This window comes from Cnephaeus nilssonii (assembly GCF_951640355.1).
Source record: "Cnephaeus nilssonii genome assembly, chromosome: 19".
Classification (NCBI taxonomy): domain Eukaryota; kingdom Metazoa; phylum Chordata; class Mammalia; order Chiroptera; family Vespertilionidae; genus Cnephaeus; species Cnephaeus nilssonii.
The window spans coordinates 4,805,185-4,826,629 of NC_137090.1; the positions used below are offsets into that span (position 1 = coordinate 4,805,185).

Consider the following 21,445-nt stretch of genomic DNA (forward strand, 5'->3'; position numbering starts at 1 on the left):
GTGCAATATTCCCTTGGGTGGTGGCTGTCCTTTACAGATGGAAGCTATTTCTCTAAAAAGAATCAAACCCAAGGCCTGCTTTGCCTAGGATGCAGACCCTGGGACTCAGGAGTTCAGCCCCTTAAGTTTCACTTGGAGGCGGGAAGGCGTGGCTCAGTGGTTGAGCATCGACCTACGAACCAGGAGGTCACAGAAGGATTCCCGGTCAAGGGCACAGGCAGGCTCAATCTCCAGTAGGGGGCGTGCAGGAGGCAGCCGATCAATGATTCTCTCTCCTCTCCCTTCCTCTCTGAAATCAATAAAAAATATATTTAAGAAAGTTTCATTGGGAGAACTTGGCCTCCGCAGTCAATCAGGCAAAGGGCAGTCTGAAAGGCAGGAAGATCAAAGACCGATAGCCCCCTCACACCCCGCCCCAGGCCAGGTCCTCGGCCCCTCCTGTTTCCAGTGCGTCTGGGATGGAATCTGGGATCCAGACGGCGCCTCGGGCCCCCATCTCCCGTCGGTCCTGGGCCCAGGGGCGAGCAGCCGGGGTCATGGGTGTCTGGTCGCTGCTCCGAAAGGCAAGAGCTTCGAGATGTCCTCGCGTTGAGCCCCCGGGGAGAGTCGCGCCCCAGGTGGTACTGGGTCCGGGAGCGCAGCGAGGCGGGGGCCCCCCGAACCCTTCTCCCCCAAAGCCCAGGTCCCCGCCCGGGCCGCCCCACTCGAGCTCGGAAAGGCTCAGGCTCGCAGATTTGAACCGCGGAGGCCGGGCGGCTGGGCTGAGGTTCCCAAAGGCCATTGGCTGCGGCGGCGCCGCGTCGTCGGCGCGGAGGGTGCGGGGCGGAGGCGGGCGGAGCCTGGAAGGGGAGTGTCCCAGCGGCTCCGGCCCTGGGAGCCGGAGAGGGAGGGAAACCGACGCGGGCGCTGACATGGGCTGGCTGTCCCCGCGCCTCGCGGAGCCCACCCAGCGCAGAGCCCAGCGGAGCCCGCCGCGCGCTCGCTTCTCCGGGGACTCAGGTAGGCGACTGCGGCGGACACCTGCGCGCTGCGAGGTCCCGGTGCGCTCCGCGTGGGGGGGGCTCGAACCCTCCTGGGGGACAGAAAGGATCGAGAAAGCCGCGATAGGGGGCGTGGGGCGGGGACCAGGGCACCGAGACCCCCTCCTCCGCGCCGCGGCTTCTCACCGCGCCCGTCCGTGGGTGGCTGGGCCGGGGCCGGGAGCCTGGCTCCCTGTGTCCGAGCCGAGCGGGGTTTGGAGGGGAAGACGGGGTGGCGGAGAGCTGGGCGATTTCCCCTCCCCAGATTGGGGCTCCCCGGCGCGGCTGGGTGGGGTGGGGATGAGGGTGTGGTGGGATGGGATGGGGGCCCCGCGCGTTAAGGGCCACCCCCTGCCCGGGCGCGGGGTGTGTGTCGGCACCAGCGTCCGCGGCGCGCAGCCTGCGGTCTCCCCGAGGGGGGCGTGTGTGCGCGCCGAGTTCTCCGTGAATAAAAAACCGGATTATTCGCCTGCCGTGGCGGAGGCGTGTGCGCGCGCTCTCACTCGTACACACACTGCAGCACACGCCGGCCTGTGTCACCGGCCCGGGGGGAGGGGGGACGGGGGGAAGGAGCTGCCTGGCAGGGAATGTCCGAGAAACGCTCTCCCGCCTCCTTCCCCGACGAGCCCTTCCTTCCCCGCCCGATTGCGCCCCGCCAGCCTCCTCGGAAAGGCCGGGAAGCGGAGGCGGGAGAGGCCGGCGGGGTGGGGCCGGGCCGGGCCGAGCGGGCGGCCCTCGGGAGCCTGGGAGGGCGCTCCGCGAGGGACCGGCGCGCCGGCTGCTCCCGGGGCCAAGCGCTCCCGGCGAGGCGGCGGGCCCGGAGCGGGTGGCTAATGGTTTAATCTCCGGCTTGGGGCGCTGGGGCGGCGCTGGGGCGTCTCTGGCTCCGCCCCCTCCCTGGAGCGCCCCCCGCCGGGGGGGGGGTACAAAACGGTCCCCTGCCCTGGGTGCGCCCCCCCACGCCCAGCTGTCCCGCGTGCTGGGCCGCCGCCGGGGACTACCCCGGGCCCAGAGCGCTGGGTGGGAGCCGGGAGCGGGGGGCCGAGGCGGGGCGGGCTTCCTGGGAGAGGACCCAGCCGGAGCCTGGGGTGTGCGTGAGACGGGGGCGGGGGGGAGGGGTGCCCTCCGCTAACTCAAACCAGATTCCTTGTGTTTCCTGAGGAGAGCCTGCAGCCCGGGCTCTGCAAGTTTTCTCTCTCTCCCCGGGAGAATGGAGGGGAACACAATGCTTTTTCTTTTCTGGTTGTCGCCCCTTGCAATCTGACCGGCTCCCACGGCCTCCGCTGGCGGCCACGGGGCCCATTCTTCTTCGCCCTTGTGTCTGCGCCTTTGAATGGAGACAGGGTCCCCGAGCGGTGAAGCCCCTGCTCCTCTCTGGAGGGTTTGGGGTGCTCGGGGAGACTGCCCCTCATCCTTCCCCCGGCAGCCATCTGGACCGGAGCGAGCCTTCCCCATTCAGCCCGGGGAAACAATGAGCGGCCCGCTGCAGGAGGGCCTCCGCGAAGCAACTTTGCACAGTCTGGGTTTCTAATAACGCCCCGCGCCTCCGCCCCTTTCGGAGGCTGGGGTGGAGGAGGGGACCACCGCCAGGGTGGACTGGATTTTAAGAGAACAAAGAACAGGGCACAAAGGAAAGGGGAGCTGCGCTGTGGATCCCCCCCTGCCACCCCCCCCCCCCCCTGCAAAGGGGAGTTTGTGGGTCCAGGGCAGGGCCCAGCCAGACCTCTCCCTGGTCTCAGGGTTCCCGAAACAATAAAGGAGGGATCTGCAGGCCCCTGGTGCAGCTCTGTCCTCGTGGGGTCGCCAGGACCCCGCTGTGAGTGTGAGGGTGCCGTGAGTGTGGGGGTGCCGTGGGGTTCCAGCTTCCATCCGCTGCCCTGTGAACAGCATGTGACCAGCAGATTAGAGTGGTTTATCTCCTCCCAACTTGGACTTCACTCCTGCCCTCCTCCTTGAGGGCAGCTGCTCCTTCCCACATCAGGGGTTCAGGGGACCTTGGGAGGCACCCAAGCTCCTTCTCCTGGTCTTTCCAGGCTTGGGGCGGGTGGGGGGGGGGGCAGTGGTCAGTATGAAAAAATGAGCCTGCTCCCAGGAGGTGGCGGTTTGTGGGGAGTTCGCAGCCCCTCAGATACCTCTGAACGCACGGGCCCTGGCCATTGACGGCCGAGGGCTCCTGTTCTCCGTGGCGAGCTGCGGCCTCTCCTTGGCGCGTGCCTTCCGTCCGTGCTCTGGGATTTCTGCCCTTTCCCCCTCATTTCTCTCTCACCCTCACTTACTGATGCTGATGCCCAGACCCAGCCAGGGAGGCCCACGCAGATGAGTCCTAACTACAGAATGGGGCAGAGGGAGCACAGCAGAAGTTGACCTGGGAGGAGAGGATCTGAGACCCTTCTTGACACGTCCCGTAGGGAGCTTCCCAGAAGGGCCTGGGGTTGGCTCTGGCTCAGGGAGTCCCACCTCCTCCCTCCACGTTGGAGTGGCTGGTTGGTTTCTGTGGCCAGGACAGGCTGTGCCTAGGTGTGGCGGGCAAGGTGTTAGCAGTCTCAGTCCCTCCCTCCCTCCCTCTCTCCCTCCCCCCCCCCCTTTGATTAGGTTGGGAGTGGAGGCTCCGAGGCCAGAGCTCCCAGGATGGCTGCTGGGCAGTGACTCCAGCCTCCTTGGCAGGACTTCCCACGGGCTCCCAGGAGCTGGTCCCCTGGTGGGGGAGGGCGGAGTCTGTCCCTCGCAGGAACAGGATCTGGGCTGATGCCAGAGATAAGGCTGGGGCGGAGGGACGGGGTTGAGCAACTGTGCCCTGGAAGCCGAGAACGCTGACCCCGCTCAGGTCTCCTGACCTGTGTACCGGAAGGCTCTTCTCCGACCTTGGGACAAGGAACCAGACCCTGGAGCTCCTGGCGGAGGTCCTGAAGGCCAGCTCCAGAGGAACCGTGCGCTCCAGAGGGCCCCCCAGGCCCTCTCTGCACAGGGACTCGTGTGTGTGTGTGTGTGTGTGTGTGTGTGTGTGTGTGTGTGTGTGTGTGTAGTTGGACATGGCCCTTCTCCGCTTGCAGCGCCTTGTGAAGGAAGCTTAGCCATTGGTCTCCCACATCCCCGTCTCACACCCTTCCCCCTCCCCCTGTGTCCCTGAGCCACATCTTGAAAATAGCTTCTTGGGGAGCCTTGGGCCTCCTCCCAGTGAGGAGGTTAGGAGACTCCCACAGGCCCATCCAGCCTGCAGCTCGGGGCTCCAGGCCAGGGTAGCAGCTCTGGCATCCAGGGTCTCCTCTGCTGGGAATAGGGCACTGGTGGTCTCCACCCAGCCGTTCCTTAGAATGTTGCCTGGGGCCCTAGCTGGTTTGGCTCAGTGGATAGAGCATTGGCCTGCGGACTGAAAGGTCCTGGGTTCAGTTCTGGTCAAGGGCACATGCCCAGGTGGCGGGCTCGATCCCCAGTAGAGGTCGTGCAGGAGGCAGCCAATCAATGATTCTCTCTCATTGATGTTTCTCTCTCTCCCTCTCCCTTCCTCTCTGAAATAAATAAAAATATATTAAAAAATAAAAAAAAGAAAGTAAAGAATGTTGCCTAGGTCCTGAAGCATCCAGAGGGGACTGGTGTTCCCCCCTTCCCCATCGGGTGCACACTCAAATAACGGGGGTAGAGCGGCTGAGAGCACAGAGAACCCCAAGGGCTGGCTGGCAGTATAACTTACAGACACCTGTAGTGAGAACCTGGTTAGGTCCAAAGGACAAGGCTGTATTTTATTGGGGGATTGAGCGTGCTGAGGTTTTGTGCACTATTTGTTGCTGGTAGCAGCACCCACGGGCCCCCCAAAATCCTGAGATTCGGAGGAGAACTCTCTTCTCACCTCCACCTCATTTATCCGGGTCGAACTGAAGTCAGACAGAGTTTAAGTCCTGCCTGCGGGAATGGGCCCCTGCATCGCCCTGCTTCCTGGAGGGTGAGAGGGGAAGAGGGAAGCCAGAGGGGGGCTGCAGTCTGCACCTGGGCTCCCCCACAGTTCATCCTGGGGACCCCCATGGACTTGGAAAGGGGTCAGCCCCGGAGACTTTGGCTTAGTGTCCTCGGGCAACAGTGGAAGTGCGTGTCCCAGGTCAATAACGTGTCCTCTTTGAACTTGGGGAGTGACAATGGCCAGAGTGTCGCTGGAGATGCTGGAATTTTTCTCCTGCTTTTCAAGGGGTAGATGCAGGGCAGCGGCCCAGAGGGTGCAATCCAGCGCCGTGGCCCTTATGCACGGGGTGCTGAGGGCTTGGCATACATGAGCTTATTTAATCTTCACAGTAAGGCTCCGACATTCAACATGTCACCAATCCCTTTGAAAGCTGATGAGGAAACGGAGGCACCTTGCCCAAGGTGGCTGAGCCACCGCCAGTAACCCGGGGAGTCTGGCTCCGGGGGTCCCTGCTCTTCAGGCCCCCAGCCCCACCCCCGGCCCCCCTATATGCTCTGGCAGGACCAAGACCTGCCAGATTGGCTGCCCGCTCTGGAGAGAGTGCAGGCCTCCCAGCTCCCCCTGGAGTCCCCAGAGTGTCCTTTTAGTCCCGACTCCTCAGCTGAGCACTCGGGTCTCAGGAGAAGCGAAGTGAAACCGACCGACCGGGCCTGGCGGATCCGATTTCAAGCCCAGCCGCTTCCTCCTGAGGCCCTGGGCGGAGGGGGAGCCGGGCCACTCCCCGAGGAGGGAGACCCAGCTGCGAGGAGACAGGGAGGCCGTGGGCCCCCACCGGGCACGCCTTCCCTCTCCTGGCTGTCCCTCTGGTGGCCTGTGTGGGGCGGGCTCAGTGGTAGTTGGGGGCGGGGTGGGGGGGGTGGAGGCGGGGAGAATGCCTCTCCAGGAAGAGCCCTGTAAACAAGCGAAGTTGCAAATGTCCTTGAGTCACTGGCTCTTCATTGGCTTGACTTCTGATTTGTCGCTTCCTGTCACTCCCAGGTCTTGGCTCACTCCTTTCCCTTCTCTTCCGAGCCAGCACCCCCCACCCCCACCCCCGCCGGCCCCCAGGGTGAGGAGGGGGCTTCTCCTTCCCCTCCCGCTGCTCCCGCCCCCAGGCCCACAGCCCGGGCTCTGGGGTGAGGAGGGAGGTGGATGCAGGGACAAGGGTGAAGGAACAGTGGGGAGAGGGGCCATTCCCAGCCCTGGAGGAGTTCCCTGCAGGGGGAGGGGTGATCTGTATTTCCCAGGACTTATCTGTACTTTCCCTGGAATGGTGAGGAAGGGGGTGACCAGACCAGAGAGATTTTTAACCTGAAATTCTATGCAAAACTGTGCGTCCTGTGGGTGTTCGTGCAACCGTAACCTCCATCGGACCTCAGAGGCCTGGGCCCAATGCTGTGACCCTCCTGACACCCCTGATACGGAAAAAGGAGAAAAGGCCCGGAGGTCAGAGTCAGGCGACCTGGACTCCTCCCTGCTCTGCCCTCAGCAGCCCTGTGACTTGGGCAAATCACTGAACCCTAAGCCTCCGTTTTCTTAGTGTAGGATAGGGGTGAGGGTAAGAACTCCGTGGGATTGTTTGGAAGGATATACACGAGATAAAGTCTTTCAAATGCCAAGACAGTGTATTACTTGTAAACTTTTTTAAAGGCAGTCTAATCAATGACTTAGTTCCCTTTCTCATACTTCCTCCGGGACCCGTGGGGGGAGCGGGGAGGGCGTGTCCGCCTGGGGTCCCGGGGAAGGGTCCAGGATGCCATTTTCCAGAGCGGGTTCCTCCGCACCCCGCCTGGGTAGCTCTCAGAGCCCCTCCGGGAGGTGTTTTTCCACAGCTCTCCTTTCTTACGTTAAGAACTACCGACAGGGGAGATGAACTTGAATGTGTTGTTTAGCCTCGTGCATCCAAAGTATTGTCATTGCACCATGTAACCAGAAAAATATTAATCAGATATTTTACGTTATGTCTTCATACAAAGGCTTCAGCATCCAGTGTGTGTTGTATACCCATAGCACATCTCAATTTGGATGCTCAGTTTCATAGGCCGTCAGAACTCGGAGTCCCTAAAATGTACCGTTGGAAAAGTAGATTCCCATACTCGAGCTGTTTTAAACATACTTGGGATTTCCATTTACTAAATCAAGCATCCGTTTTTACATTTAAAATAAATACAATTAAATAATATAAAATACGGAGTTCTGTAGTCTCACTAGCTACACTTCAAGTACCCAACAGCCCCGTGCGGCTCGTGGCTACTGTCCTGAAGAATGAGGGTTAGATTATCACGTCAAATGCCTGAACCTCTAGAGATGTTCCACTCAGTGGTATTATTCAACATTGAACTCGCAATGGTAGCAAATATAACAATTTAAGGGTGAGGAGTGGCGGGGGCAGAGTTACTGTTGGTTGCAGAGGATGCAAAGCCATCTAATCATGAAGTTGATTAGAGCCCTGGCTGTTGTGGCTAGGTTGGAGGGTCGTCCTGTCCGGTACACGGAAAGGTCACAGGTTCGAGTCCCGGTCAGGGTGCGTGTGGGAGGCAGCCGATCAATGTTTCTCTTTCTCTCTCCCTGAACCTCTCTCCTCAGGGGAGGATTAAAAAGAAAAGTTGAACGCCAAGGGGAGGGAGGATGCAAAACCCATTCACAACAAGAGACCATAAAATAACCCAGAATAAACATGACAAGAAACGGGTGAGACTCGGAGGAGGAAAACCCACCGAGTTTAACTGAGAATGTCTGAGTAGATCGGTATGAGGACTTGAGGTTGTGCTAAAGCCAGTTCTTCCCGATTTAATTTATCGCTTCCTTTCAATTCCCGTGTAATCCCATCAGGATTTCTTTTGGAACTTAATGGCCTATTTCTAAAGTCCATCCGGAATAGCAAAGCCAAGAAATTTTTAGAAAAACGTAAAAGGTTGGATATTACCTTACCAGATAAAAAGAATTTCACATCTGACACTTAACTCATATAACAATTCTATAAAGAATCAGTAACATTACTTTATTGTTACATTTTAATTTTTATTATTTTAAGCCACCCACAATTTTACAAGCCACAGGCATCTCTAGTTTGGTGTACTACATTCCAGACTGTTTTTTTCTGAGTAGTTTTAAATTACCTGATTGTTTTAGAAGTGAATATTTTCATAAAGTTGGGAGTGGGGGGGGGGTGTCTTTGCTTCAAGATATTAAAGCCAGAGACGGTAAAACAGATTTGACTATGCAAAAATAAATAAGCACTCTCTGGGAACGAAAACAGCCAGATCACCATCTGTAAGTGGGTGGGTGATAAATGTGCAGACATCTTTGCAAAATATGATGGTCAAAAATTGAAGTAGCTTGCCCTGGCCGGTGTGGCTCAGATGGTTGGAGCGCCATCCTGTAACACCAAAAGGTTGCAGGTTCGATCCCCGGTCAGGGCACATAGGGAGGCAACGTATCTATGTATCTCTCTCGTGTAGATGTTTTTCTCTCCCTTTCTCTCTCTCTAAAATCCATTTTTAAAGCGCTCATTACCCTCATTAGTAAACAAAGAAATGCAAATTACAAGTGAGGGTGGCGGTGATTGTGTTCATCCCATGTTAGTGAGACTGTAACTTGGTAAAACCTTCTGGGGAACAAGTCAACAAGAAGAAACCAAAGTAATTCTACTCACTTGGAAGTATGCATCCTCCAGAAATCGTTAAGGACTTGAGCAGACTTAGCTGGAAGGATTTTTGTTACAGAGTTCAGACACAAAGGAAACAACCTGGCATTCACCCGGGGCCCACTGGATGTAAAATTGAGGCTATTAGGATTTAATCTCAAATACTGTAACATGATTTACTAACATGTGCATATTTTCACCCAAATGTAAACAATGCTTGGCTTTATTTATCCATCTACAGGGGAGAGCACTGCTTGTCCCAAAAACGGGGGAAATGTCTAAATCGGCACTCTGCAATAGAAGGATCGTGCAAGCACCGTGGATAGCTGACATTCTTAATAGCCACATAAAAAGTAAAACAAAATAGGTGACTTTAACATTTTATGTAACCCATTATATTCCAAACTAGAGGCCCGATGCACGAAATTCCTGCAAGGGGCTTGGCCCTCGCAGCCCCAGCTTCATCCGGAAGGTTGTCCAGACGGTCGCTCTGCTGTTTGGCCACCCAGTCTAATGAGCATGTTATACTTTTTTTTATTATAGATATTATCATCTTAATGTGTAATCAATATAAAAATGTGAATGAGCTGTTTCACATTCTCCTTTTAGTATTAAGTCTTTGAAGTCCAGTGCATACCCTTCGGCACGTGTCAATGTGGACTGGCCACCGTTCGAGTGCTCTTTAGCCACGTAAGGCCGGGGCTGCCATATGGGACAGAAGGAGTAAATTATTTAATAACCTCTAGAGAGGCAGCGGAGAGTGGAAGTCGCTGAGACGTTCTGGCCTGGACTGTTTCTTTCTTCCCTGGGCAGTGCACCCCCGGAGCCCCGCCGGACAAGAGCCTAATGTCCCGATGACCCGGGACAGGTCACAGCCCTCCCCAGTCACACTCCCGTCTCCTGCCTCCCAGCATCCCTGCCGGGGAATGTGTGTGAGCTGCAGTAGGAAGCAGGTAGTGAAACCGGGGCCTCGTTCACTTTCCTTTTCTTCCAGGAAGAGGGACGGGAGCAGAGAATGTTTATTTATCTCCAGGAAGTGGGATGTGCCGGAGCGTGGGACTGGCCAGGGGCGCCCCTGGGCCAATGGGCCAGGTCTGGATTGGCAGGCAGGCGGGGAGGGTGGAGCACGCATGGGGCGCCGGGGTTGGGAGATTTTCGGGAGAGCGTTTGGGTCAGGGTTTTGGTCTTCTTGGCAGGTGGGAGTACCAAGTGACTCAGGCTGGCAACTGGGGCGGGACAGGCATGGAAGACACTGGAAGTGCGGGCTTGGGCCAAGGCGGGGAAGCCCAGGCTGCTGCTTCAGGGCGGGGAGGCTCCTCAGAGCAGGAAGCTGGGATGAGATCCAGGTCAGGAGGGGCCCGTCTGAGCCTGGAGCACCCCCTCCCTCTGTGTGCACATTCGTTACTGTGGCCATTGAATAGGCAGGAGCGGGGTGACCTCCTACAGAAAAATGATGTGTTTCAAGGGCCGACAGAAATGGGCTCAAATTACCATTTAGTAGCTGTGGGAGTGAGCGAGGGAAGTCACCCCATCTGAGCCTCGGTTTCCCTTCCTGTAAAATGGGGGCATGCATTTACAACGGCCCAGCACTGCCAGGTGTGCAGCTGCCTCTGCGCTCGGCCGAGTGGTCTGCAGCATGGGGGCGCTGGCTGTCCCGTGTGACCCCCGCCCTTTCTCCTTTCCTCTGCTCCCTGCAGCCGCCAGCAGGCCTGTAGAAGCCGCAGAAGCAGAGCCTTCAGCCGCCCACGGCCTCTGGGACAGCATCCCCCCTCGGGTCACCCGTGCTTAGAGCTTCAGTGTCACTGGAAATGGGCCCGTCTCCGGGGTGGGGGTGGAGAGTTATCTCATCTCCTGCTCAGTTGAGGCGGCTCAGGCATCAGGAAGCAGTTGTTGGGGAGTGAGTCCTTTTTGGGGTGTCCTCAGCCCCCTGGTTTCCCCTGACACGGTGCATGCTGTAATGAACAGCCTCAGGGGTGTGCAAGAAAACCCACTGGGATGCGGGACGGATACACCGGTGATTGTGTTCAAAAGACGTCGCCTTGCATGGGGTGGTCCTAAAAAACGGGGAGACGAAGCCTTATTCACCGATGCACAGAGGGACAATAGACACATAAATAACCTGTAAAAATAAACGTGTGCATGGGTACCTGTGGACGTATGTTTATACACACGTGCATTACGTGTTCCAGGTTATGTGCCGTGGCTATTTGCCTGGCTGGTGCCCTGGTGTGGGAACACAGGCTGGGCATCAGTCCGTGACCTAGGGCAAGTCCCTGCGTTTAGTCTCTCTGTCTATGAGCGAGTGGTCGCTCCGCACCCAGGTGTTTGAAGGAGATGCTGATACAGGTAGTGGCACAGGCTTGATAATAATGGTGATTGTTTCCCGTCCTGAGCTTTTTTTTTAATTGTGGCTGTTTGGGCTCAGGTGCAAACAGACACTTTCAAACTCAAGGGTTTGGGGCAGAGCATGTGCAGAAGCTAAAAATTCTGCAAAGTACTAAAGTCAGCCAGAAGCCCAGCACAGCCCCACGGGGTCCCTCGTGAGGGCGAGGTGTGGGTCTGTGGGCCGGGGCGTCACACGGCTCGCCGTTCGCGTCTGCCATCGGCCCTGTCTGCTGGTGGAATAAAACACTCTTCCGCCGGCCCGGAGACGTCTTATCTTCACAGGATAAGGCTGCTGAGCTTTCCAGAAAGCGCCGGCTCTTCCCCTGGCGACAAGAGCCCGAGTCCCTAGCCTCTTAGAGTCGTGGCCGGTGTTACCCAGTTTCTTGCACAACCCCCTTTTGTTCCAGCGGACAGACCTCCCCCGTGCTGGCAGAGTGAAGTTCTACCTGGTGGTTGTCCCAGAGAGAAGGGTCCATGGCCCCCCAGGCGAGACCCACCCCTGGAAATTCTGTCCTTTGATTCTGTCTTTTCTCTCCTCCTCCATCTGGGCCCTCGCAGCTCCCCGTGCCTCTGCCTTCAAAAAGGGGCCCGGCCGGCGTAGCTCAGTGGTTGAGTGTCAACCTATGAACCAGGAGGTCAGGGTTCGATTCCCGGCCAGGGCACATGCCCGGGTCGCAGGCTGGATCCCCAGTGTTGGGCGTGCAGGAGGCAGCCGATCCGTGATTCTCTCTCGTCATTGATGTTTCTATCTCCCTCCCCCTCTCCCTTGCTCTCTGAAGTCAATAAAAATATATATAAAAAAAGAAAGAGAGGAAGCAGCAGCCTGGATGACTTGCCCGCTTAGAAACTGCTACTGGTTGCCGTGTGGCCCCGGCCCTCCATCCAGGCGCCTACCTGGCTTACAGAAGGGCAGGCCCTGGGTCCCCTGGGCCCTGGGTATCCAGTCTGTTCCTCAAACATCACAAGCTTGTTCCCACTCCCGAGCCTTTGCCTTTGCTGCTCCTTCCACCGAATGTTCTGGACGAGCCTCCGTTCCTCCTCACCCTTCGGTTCTCAGCTCACAGGTGCCCCTTCATCACCTTGTTTCCATCTGGACAGTGAGGACTGCGAGGTGCCATTCTGTTTGCCTGTTTACAGCCTGGCTCCCTACCCCCTCCTCCCCCCACCCCTCCCTACATACACACTCTGTTCGGGGAAAGCAGGGGTATGGCCAACCCTGTTTTCACTGCTGTGTCTCCAGGGCCCAGAGGAGTATGGGAAAATTGACGGGTATGCAGCAAATGAGAGAGGGAGCGGGAAAGAGCGAGGCAGAGACAGAGAAAGAGTAATGAATGGCCCAGCCAGTGTGGCTCGACCTATGAACCGGGAGGTCACGGTTCGATTCCCCCATCAGGGCACATTCGAGGGTTGTGGGCTCCATCCCCAGGAGGGGGCGTGTAGGAGGCAGCCGATTGATGTTTCTCTCCCTTCCCCTCCCTTCCTCTCTGAAATCAATACAAACATCTTTAAAAAAAAAAAAGAGAGAGAGTAATGAATGAAGCCTCTTGTGGTCATTCCAGCCACGATTGACGCCGTGCCCGAGGCCCCTTCTGTCCACCACGCTGCCTGGTGCGGGTATCGGGTGGAGGGCTGGAACAGCCCGGGAACCTGTGGAGGGGGCTGGGCAGGCCGTGGGGGTCAGCATGTGTACTGTGTTCCGGGGTGAGCTGCGGGTCAGCTGGAGCGTGGGAGGCCTGCTTGGCTGCCCCAGGACTACCTCCTGCGCGGGCCAGGCTGCCAGGGACACAGAGAGGTCAGGCCCCGGGACTTGGCCTGCTGTGTGCCTACTGGCTGCAGGTCAAGCTGATGGGAAGACCGGGGGGTGAGTCTCTGGTCCCAGGATGGGATTGGAGCGGAGCTGAGCCCAGGGTGTGGACTGAGTGGCCCGACCAGGGCCCTGGCCTTCAGTTGCGTCTGCCTTGAAGGAATGTCCTGTGGTCAGTGGGGCCGGGGGCAGAGGAATCTGGTTCCACCAGAGGCTGGGAGAGGCGGAGAGCTGCGGTCACTGCCAGGAGAGTGGGATGTGGCTTCCGGGGTGGGGTGGGGGTGTCCTGCCCAGGACCGGCTCTGGGGCGTGGCCTCTGAGGCCCATTTCAGCCACTTCCCCAGAGCTGAGTCACGGCACTGAGCCACACCCCCTCCCAGAGCCACGGCTGCCTTGGCAGATTCCCTTGTGGGGGAGGGCGGGCGCCAGGGCCTCCGGAACTGGCCCCAGGCCTGGCCCGGGCCACCTGCTTGTATCTGAACCCGTGTTCATCTCCTCACCCCCAAATCCTTCTGTTAGAAGCTTAGGATGAAGTTGTCACTCGGGGGCCTAAAACAGCCCCCTGAGTTCCCACCAGCCCTCAAGCCCGGCCTGTCCAGTCTGCTCTCCAGCTCTAGGGTGGCGGAACCCCAGCCGCTCCCTGGGACCACTGGGTCCTGCAGCCCCTCCTCACTGGGCTGTGGGCCCTTTTCACGCTGGATAGGGAAGATGGTTGGTTTGGCCCACGCCACAGAGCCTCGTGCCCGCCCCCAGGGAGGCCAGACCTGTCTCTGCCCTCTTGGGGTGCGGGGCCCTGGGTGTCCCGCAGCTGGTCTAGGGGTTTCCCTGCTGACCCATCACTCCCCTGCATAGCCCTGCCGTGAGGATGTGCTATGAGGACCCCCCTGTCCTGTGGCCATGTGGCCGGGATACCCAATCCCTGTGGGTGGCCACGGGGTCTGTGTCATCCCGCTGAGCCCGGGGCCGCGGGGCCTGTGGTTTCCCTTTTGTTCTCTAACGAGCACTTGAGATGGGAAACCACAGGCTGCGAGTTGCTTTCTGGGTCTGGGGATTCCTGCCCGTACATCGAAACCCTCACGGGACGCGGGGCGTTCCGTCCCTGTGCCCGCAAGTCTGACTATGTCCCCTCCCGCCCCTCTCCCTCTCTTTCTCTTCCTGTTTGTTTACCTGCTTCATCTTCACCTGCGTGTTCTCACTTCCGGGCAGCCGTTCTTAAACCAGGGGTGCGGCTGCCCCCCAGGGGACACCTGGCATTTCCGGGGACGTTTTGGCTGTCACAGCTGGGGAAGCGATGCTATTGGCATCTGATGGGCCGAGGCCTGGGGTGTTGCTTACCGTCCTACCATGCACAGGACAGCCCCACCACACGGAATGGTCAGGCTCCCGGGGCCGGAATCCGCTCCAGGGTTAGACTAGAACTTTCTCCAGGGAGCAGCCAGGCTCCTCCCTTCTCTGGACTTCTCCCTCTCCAGCCGGAAGTGGGGGGCTGCTCCTTGGGGATTGGCAGCTGACCAGCTGACCAGGGACGCCACCTCCCCGAGGCCTGGAGCGAGTGAAAAGAGCTCTGGACCCGGAGCCGTGGTGAGGGCGGGACCCCACAGCCAGTGCTCTTCGTGTGTCTAATTCAGGGGGTCAGCCAGCTATGGCCCCCCAGGCCAAGCCCGGCCCGCCACTTGTTGTGGGAAATGAGGTTCTATTGGGACGCAGCCACACCCCTTGTTCACATGGAGTCCGCCGCTGCTTTCCTACGGCGGAGATGGTTGCACGGCTACGGCAAAGGCACTGTTAGGCGCAGGGCTGAAACCTCGGCTGTCTGGCCCTCCATAGCCCTAGCCGGTGTGGCTCAGTGGATAGAGCACCAGCCTGGGGACGGAAGGGTCCCAGGTTCGATTCCAGTCAAGGGCACAGGCCCGGGTTGTGGGCTCGATCCCCAGTAGGGGGCGTGCAGGAGGCAGCCAGTCAATAAGTCCCTCTCATCCTTGATGTTTTTCTCTCTCTCCCTCTCCCTTTCTCTCTGAAATAAATAAAAGTATTAAAAAATGAAAACGTCTGCCAATCCCTGGTCTAGCTGCTCCCGGCTAATTGCTTAGAGGTCAGGTCCCAGGGCGAGGGCAGCAGGAGGGGCAGGGCAGGATAGGGTAGGAGAAGCTGCTGTTCCTAGGGCTGGGTGGGAGGAAGAAGAGAGCGAGGAGGAAGCGCTGCCCGGCACAGTGGGTCACGTCAAGGCCTTCCGCACGGTCCTCCCCTGTGCTGGCGGCAGGGCCGCCCCGGGGCCTGGCTCCCAGCGCCCACCCGGAGAACTTTGTGAGCTGGAGCCACAAGCAGCAGTGTGACTGCCTGCAGGAGGAGGGGCTCTGGCTGCAGAGGGAACCATGAGACTGGCCTCAGCAGCTGGGCTCGGAGGGGAGCGTGGGATGGGGTTAGAGGACACGGAGAGGTCAGGCTGAGAGCCTGGAGCCGGCTGTCGGCAGTGGAAGCAAAGCCAGCGCTGTCCTTGGCCTTGAGGAGGCGAAAGGGAGAAACTCGGGGTTGGGGAGGCCGGGGCCTTCCCGCAGGTGTTTGAGACCCGCTGTGCTGTGCACTGGAAGGTGGGATCCGGCGGTGAACAGTCCTGTCGGAACGCTCTGGAAGCTCCCAGCCCAGCGGGGGATTGCGGTCCAGCCGGCAGGGGTGGGACAGGATAACTGTGCCTGCTGGGGGGCGGGAGAGGGGGAGGAGGGGGACAGGACTCTACCTGGCTAAGGACGGTCTCCCAGAAGAAGTGGCGTCTCGGCGGAGCCCTGAAGGATGCTGGGTGAGCCAGGTGACAGTATCCCAGCGGGGACTGCGTGTGTCCAGTCCTGGAGCCCCGGAGAGAGAGGCTCGGGGGCCAGGTCAGAGTGCGGGCGTAGGGGAGCGGCGAGCGGTGGCATCGAGTGGGCATGCAGCGACTGATGGCTGGACCAGGGGGTCTGCCCTGGGGAGTCCGATAGGGTTTTGTTTTAGCTGATGGACTAGGAAGGGACACAAGGAGCAGGGAGACCTGTTGGGCTGATGTCAGGGGGCAGGTGGGATGCGGTGGCCTAGCTTGGGGGCAGTCGCGGGGGGTGGGAAGGGAGGAAGAATTTCGGGGGGGGGGGGGCACCCACGGGTTGAACTTGGCATGGGGAAAGATGGGCCTGCAATGAGGGTGCTGTTGAGACGGTGCTCTTAGCAGGACTGGCGACCCAGCAGCCCCCTCACCCACATACTTTGCTAAGTCCCTGCGCCCATCTCTCCCCACCCTGCTCGGTCCTATGCTGCTGGGTTTAGCATTTGGGGCAGGTCCCTCCTGAGAGAAAGGGGCCGGTTTGGCTCCAACACTGAACTTGAACTTGACGCTTGCCAGGTGCTGCCTGGGTGGTGCCTCATGCTTTCAGGTGGCCCTTTGCTGTTCCGCAGATCACAGGGACCTGGGTCACCTGGGGTCCCGGCCTCCTTGCACCCCTAGTGATTAAAGAAGTTGGGAGAGAGTCTCCCAGTCTTGATCTCCCCCCAGGGGCAGAGGGTGGATCCTTGACAAAGAGCTTGGGCCCCACGATGGAGACATCGCAGGCGGGATCCTCCTTTGAGGGACACCCAACAAGGACTGCAAGGCTGGGGAGCTGGTTCTGTGAATCCTGCAGCCCCACCCCAATTCTGATTCAGAAAGTGAGCCGGCCGCCCACGGAGGCTGAGGTGCCAGGCAGCAGCGCCCTGGGGCCTGTCCTGTCCTCTCCCTCCTCTGCGGACGGTGACTCAGGTTGAGGTGTCCACTGACTTCACAGGGATTGAGGTCAGACAGCAGGAAGAACTTCCCGCGTGTCTCCAGACGAGCTGCTCAGGGGAGCCGAGTCCTGGGCTCTGTCTGACTCTTTCCTGCTCTGCCTTGTGGCATTGGGCTGCACCTCCACCTCCTCACTAGTAAACACGGTCCTGTTTGCTCTGGCAGCATCCTGGCTGGGCGGAGGTGTGGAGGGCGGGAGCCGGTATTGTCCTTTGGAAGAAAGCGCGCTCTCTCTCTCTCTCTCTCTCTCTCTCTCTCTCTTCCTCTCTCAGGTTTCAGGGAATGTGTGTCTGCGGCTCCTTGAACTCCAAACAGCTTTGCAAAAGGCAGTCCCCGCCCCTGAGAACCTGTGGATGAAGAAAGAGGGCGGGCTTATGGCTTTGATTGCTGGCTCTCGTCCTATTGTTTGGTTGGGGTGGGAGCTGGGGTTGGAATAACAGCCCACGGCTGGCAGATGGGCTTTTGTGCACGAGGCCAGCCCAGGTTAACCCTCTCCTGCTGTTCTCCCCCTGCAGCTCTATGAGGCCTTCCTCCCCGGCCCCTGCACCCACCGGACCTCACATCTGACGCCAGCCTCACCTGCAGCCTCGGAGGCCCCGCCTCCACCCCCTGGGGCACGATGCCCATCCTCAAGCAGCTGGTGTCCAGCTCCGTGCACTCCAAGCGCCGCTCCCGCGTGGACCTCACGGCCGAGATGATCAGCGCGCCGCTGGGCGACTTCCGCCACACCATGCACGTGGGCCGGGCGGGGGACGCCTTTGGGGACACCTCCTTCCTCAACAGCAAGGCTGGGGAGCTGGAGGGCGAGCCCCTGGACGAGCAGGCGTCCACCTCGTCCTCCAAGCGCGGCCTCCTGTCCCGGAAGTTCCGGGGCAGCAAGCGGTCGCAGTCGGTGACCCGGGGGGACCGGGAGCAGAGGGACATGCTGGGCTCGCTGCGGGACTCGGCCCTGTTTGTCAAGAACGCCATGTCCCTGCCCCAGCTGAACGAGAAGGAGGCCGCGGAGAGGGGCGCCGGCAAGCTGCCCAAGAGCCTCTCGTCCAGCCCCGTGAAGAAGGCCAACGGCGGGGAGGGTGACCCCGAGGCGGCCCGTGTGGAGGAGGCGCCCCGGCGGCGGAACGGGGCCACCTCCCCCCACTCCCTCGACCCCCTCCTGGACGAGCGGGCCTTCGGGGACCTGACGGATCTGCCCGTCATGCCCAAGGCCGGCTTCGGGCTGAAGCACGCCGAGTCCATCATGTCCTTCCACATTGACCTGGGGCCCTCCATGCTGGGCGACGTCCTGAGCATCATGAACAAGGAGGAGTGGGATCCAGAGGAAGAGGATGGCGGTTACCACGGCGACGAGGAGCCGGGCAGTCTCCCCAAGGTTCCCCTCTCTGGGTCAGGGGCCCCTCTCCCATCCAGGCAGGAAGGCAAGGCCAGCCAGGACTCGCCCCCGCAGCCCCAGGCTCTGCAAGACGAGGGCTGGGCGGCCGCCGCCCCCAGCCCCGGCTCCGCCCGCAGCACGGGCAGCCACACCACGCGGGACAGCAGCTCCCTGTCCAGCTGCACCTCCAGCGTCCTGGAGGAGCGCAGCCCCGCCTTCCAGGGGCCGGAGAAGGCCCGGGCCCCTCTCCCCAGGCAGCCCGACAAGGACTTCTCCTTCATGGATGAGGAGGAGGAGGATGAGATCCGAGTGTGAGGCCGGCCGCGGTGGCTCCCCGCTCGTGGCCCCCCGTCTCCCTGCCTCCAGCCCACCCCCTTCCCGTTCAGGGGCAGCCAAGAGCCTGGCTTCAGCCACGGACCCTGGGCCTCACGGAGGAGGGGCGCAGGCCGGGCCTGGGGCCCTTGGAGGACTTGGGGAGCTGGCCCTGGTGCCCGACGTTGTTCCGCAGCCCGGCCTCCCTGAGCTCCGAGGGACGGGGCTGTGTTCTCACAGCAGGAATCCGTGTCCTGTTCTCCACGTTGGCCTCAGGGGGCGGCCAGGTGTCCACCGGGGTGCCCGCCTGCCGCCTGCAGTGGTGCAGGTGGGCTCAGGGGCGACCTTCGGCCGGGGCTAAGGACAGGGCTCTCCTGCCTGCCCCCATCCCCCCCGGAGTTCCTGCTGTGGCCCGGCAGTGACTTCCCCCGGTAAATGTGTGTCACCGGAGGCCTGGGGGGGGCACGCGCCCCGGCCCCTCCCTCCCCCGCCTGCCCCAGCACAGGAAGCCTGGAGCGCCTTGGAGGAAGGCCGGACTGACAGCCCTGAACACTACCGCGGCCCCTTCCCGGGGAGGAGGACAGGGCGGGGAGCGGAAGCCCTGGGCTTCTTGAATTTGGGGGACGGGGCCTTGCCAGAGGACACTAGGCACGGACTGTCGTGGCCGCGCAGCCCCCTGGGGGTTTTGCCGCTCTGTCTTGGTGTGTGGCATCTCCGAGGGCGGCATCAGGGGCAGCCATAGATCTGCCATCGGAGGGAACACCTGTTCAGACACTATACTCAGTGCTTCCGAACTTTACGTAGAATGGTGTGGGGTGCGTGCCTGCGGGCAAGGCCCCCCTCCCCGATAGCTATTAACAGCAGAAGGCGACCCGTGTATTAGAATATTTCTGAAAAATGACTTTTCTTTAAAGTAATATATCATCCCTGGGGGGGGGATAAAAGCTTGTGTTTTTTTTGGACTGAGTTATTCCCTCTTCTCCACCGTCCCCCTCCCCCCCCACCCCGCCCCCAACGACTTCGTCCTTTCCCAGGCCTCTCGCCAGCTGCTGAGGCAAGGGCCCTGAGGGTAGAGGTGCCAGGGCGGCCAGATTTAGCCACAAAACAAAAGGATCGTTTTTGTGTTTTTTTTCGGTATAAGTGTGCCCCCTTGCCATACGGAACACACTTATATTGAGAAGTTACTTGTTGTTCCTCTGAAATGCACATGTCAGCCGGTGTCCTCTAACCCTGCTCAAGGGGATTGCGTAGGAGCCCGGGTGTGAGTCCCAGGGTTAAGGGATGATGGCTTTTCTGTCCTGGGAACAGGCTGACCCACGCCTCTGTCCCCTGGCAGCCGGGAGGGGGAGGGGCTGGCTACCGCAGGATCCAGCCAGCGGGGGCGGGGGGCCGCTCCAGCCTCCCCTTTTCTGCCAGATCCTGACTCAGACACTAACTTGTTCCCGATCCCAGTGCCCCGTGGGTGCTTGGTTTCCAGTAGCCCAGCCTCCGCTGGCTGCCCCTGAACCCCATCCTGACGGTGGTCCGTCCCAGATTCTGAACTGTATATTTTTTTCATGAAATTGTTAAAACAGCGAGGCAACAATAAAAAAAAGCCCTGTAGCCTGTCTGGTGTTCACCTCTGTTTCTGGGAGGGTTTACTTCGGGTTGTGGGTGGGTAGGGGTGAGGGTGGGGTCAGGTTGGGGTCTTTGGGGCCGGAGGTGGCTTCTCTCGCCGTGCCTTCGGGGCCTGGGCAGGCCTCAGGGGCTCTGGGACTGGGGGGGGGCGGGCCTGGGGGGCCCTTGGGCGCTTAGCTGCTTTGTGCTCAGCGTCCTCGCCTGTTACGTGGGGGTCCTGCTACTCCCACGGGGCTGGTCTGCAGACGTGGTCCCTGGCCTGGTGTTGGCAATGTTGTGATTAACCTGCGGGAGGCTGTGTTCTGGCAAGCCCCAGGTGCCCACACACACGGGCTGTGTCACCACCAGGACACAGCAGGTGCCTTTTACCCTTTGACCTGGAAAATCAACTTACAGGCGGCGTGTTCTCTCTCCTTCGGCCTCGGCCCAGTGAGGTCGGCCTGGTGTCCCCATTCTGTGTGCCGGGAGCCCATGTGGCCACGTTCTCCAGTCACCAAGTAATGGAGTCAGGACGTGGCTGGTTCAAACCGTTTCTGCGCCCGGAAGGTGCAGCTCAGTGGTTGAACATTGACCTATGAACCAGGGGCTCACAGTTCGATTCCAGGTCAGGCCCATGCCCGGGTTACAGGCTCCATCCCCAGTAGGGGGCGTGCAGGAGGCAGCCGATCCATGCTTCTCTCTCATCATTGATGTTTCTATCTCTGCCCTCTCCCTTCTACCCTGAAGTCAATAAAAATATATTAAACACATTCACCATGTCACTCACAGGAGCCAGGAAGCTCCATTGCTCGGGAAAGTGAGGTCAGGGGTGTGTCTGCCCTGGGTGGGGACCCGGCGACTCTCCCACCCACCTGCCTCACCACCTTCCCATCCTGGCACCCGCCTTCCCCGCTGCCATGGCATCTCTGAGAGGAGGAATCAGCCTGGGCAGGGCTGGCTCTGCCAGCTGATGCCCCTCGAATGCCCCTCCATGTGGGGGCCCCTGTGGCTGAGTCCCTGGAAACCCTGTCACTCGTCCTCGTCCTGGGAAGCAGTGAGAAGCACAATTAAAATGTCCTGTCCCTAGACTGGCTCATTAGAGCTAATGAGGGACTTGGCTGAGACAGGAGTCAGGAGCGGACGGTGTGGTGGCCCTGAGGGCGGGGCACTGGGGCACACCCCCAGCCCAGCACGTCCCCTGGGCACTGCAGCCTAGCTCTAGGCCCTTGCAGAGAGGAATGCAGGGCTGAGGGGGCCAGGCAGGTGAGGGGAGAACACCTGAGCGGGGGCTGTGCTCCCCAGAGTGTGTAAACCCCCATTCCACCGGCAGCCACTGGCGCAGGGTTCCTGAGGGCCTGGGAGAAGCCAGTCGCCCGGAGCCCCAGGCCTGCTTACGGACTTGATGGAGAAATGCCAGCCACTCGGGACACCCCAGAGGCCTGGGGAGAGACCTCGCTAGACCCACACCTTCAGCAGCAGGAATTCCAGGTGGGGGCTCAGCAGGCCCGCCAGACCAGTGTGGGGTAACCAGGCAGCAGGAGCCAGGCCACACCAGCTCTCATCCCGGTTTGCTGTGTGGCCTTGGGCCAGTTACTGTCC

The 21,445-nt window shown here is 60.1% G+C and overlaps 1 protein-coding gene across 1 annotated transcript; it reads left to right on the forward strand.

The window, feature by feature from the left end:
- The first annotated feature begins 839 nt into the window (after positions 1–839).
- On the forward strand, positions 840–19,852 carry CDC42EP4 (CDC42 effector protein 4). Its single transcript, XM_079798183.1, has 2 exons — positions 840–999; positions 17,085–19,852. The coding sequence occupies exon 2, from the start codon at positions 17,189–17,191 to the stop codon at positions 18,251–18,253; it is 1,065 nt and encodes a 354-aa protein (XP_079654309.1). The 5' UTR covers positions 840–999; positions 17,085–17,188; the 3' UTR covers positions 18,254–19,852.
- Positions 19,853–21,445: the final 1,593 nt, after the last annotated feature.

Bases quoted from the DNA above. Each gene is read 5' to 3' on its own strand.
- CDC42EP4 (XM_079798183.1), top strand. From the start codon at position 17,189: ATGCCCATCCTCAAGCAGCTGGTGTCCAGCTCCGTGCACTCCAAGCGC.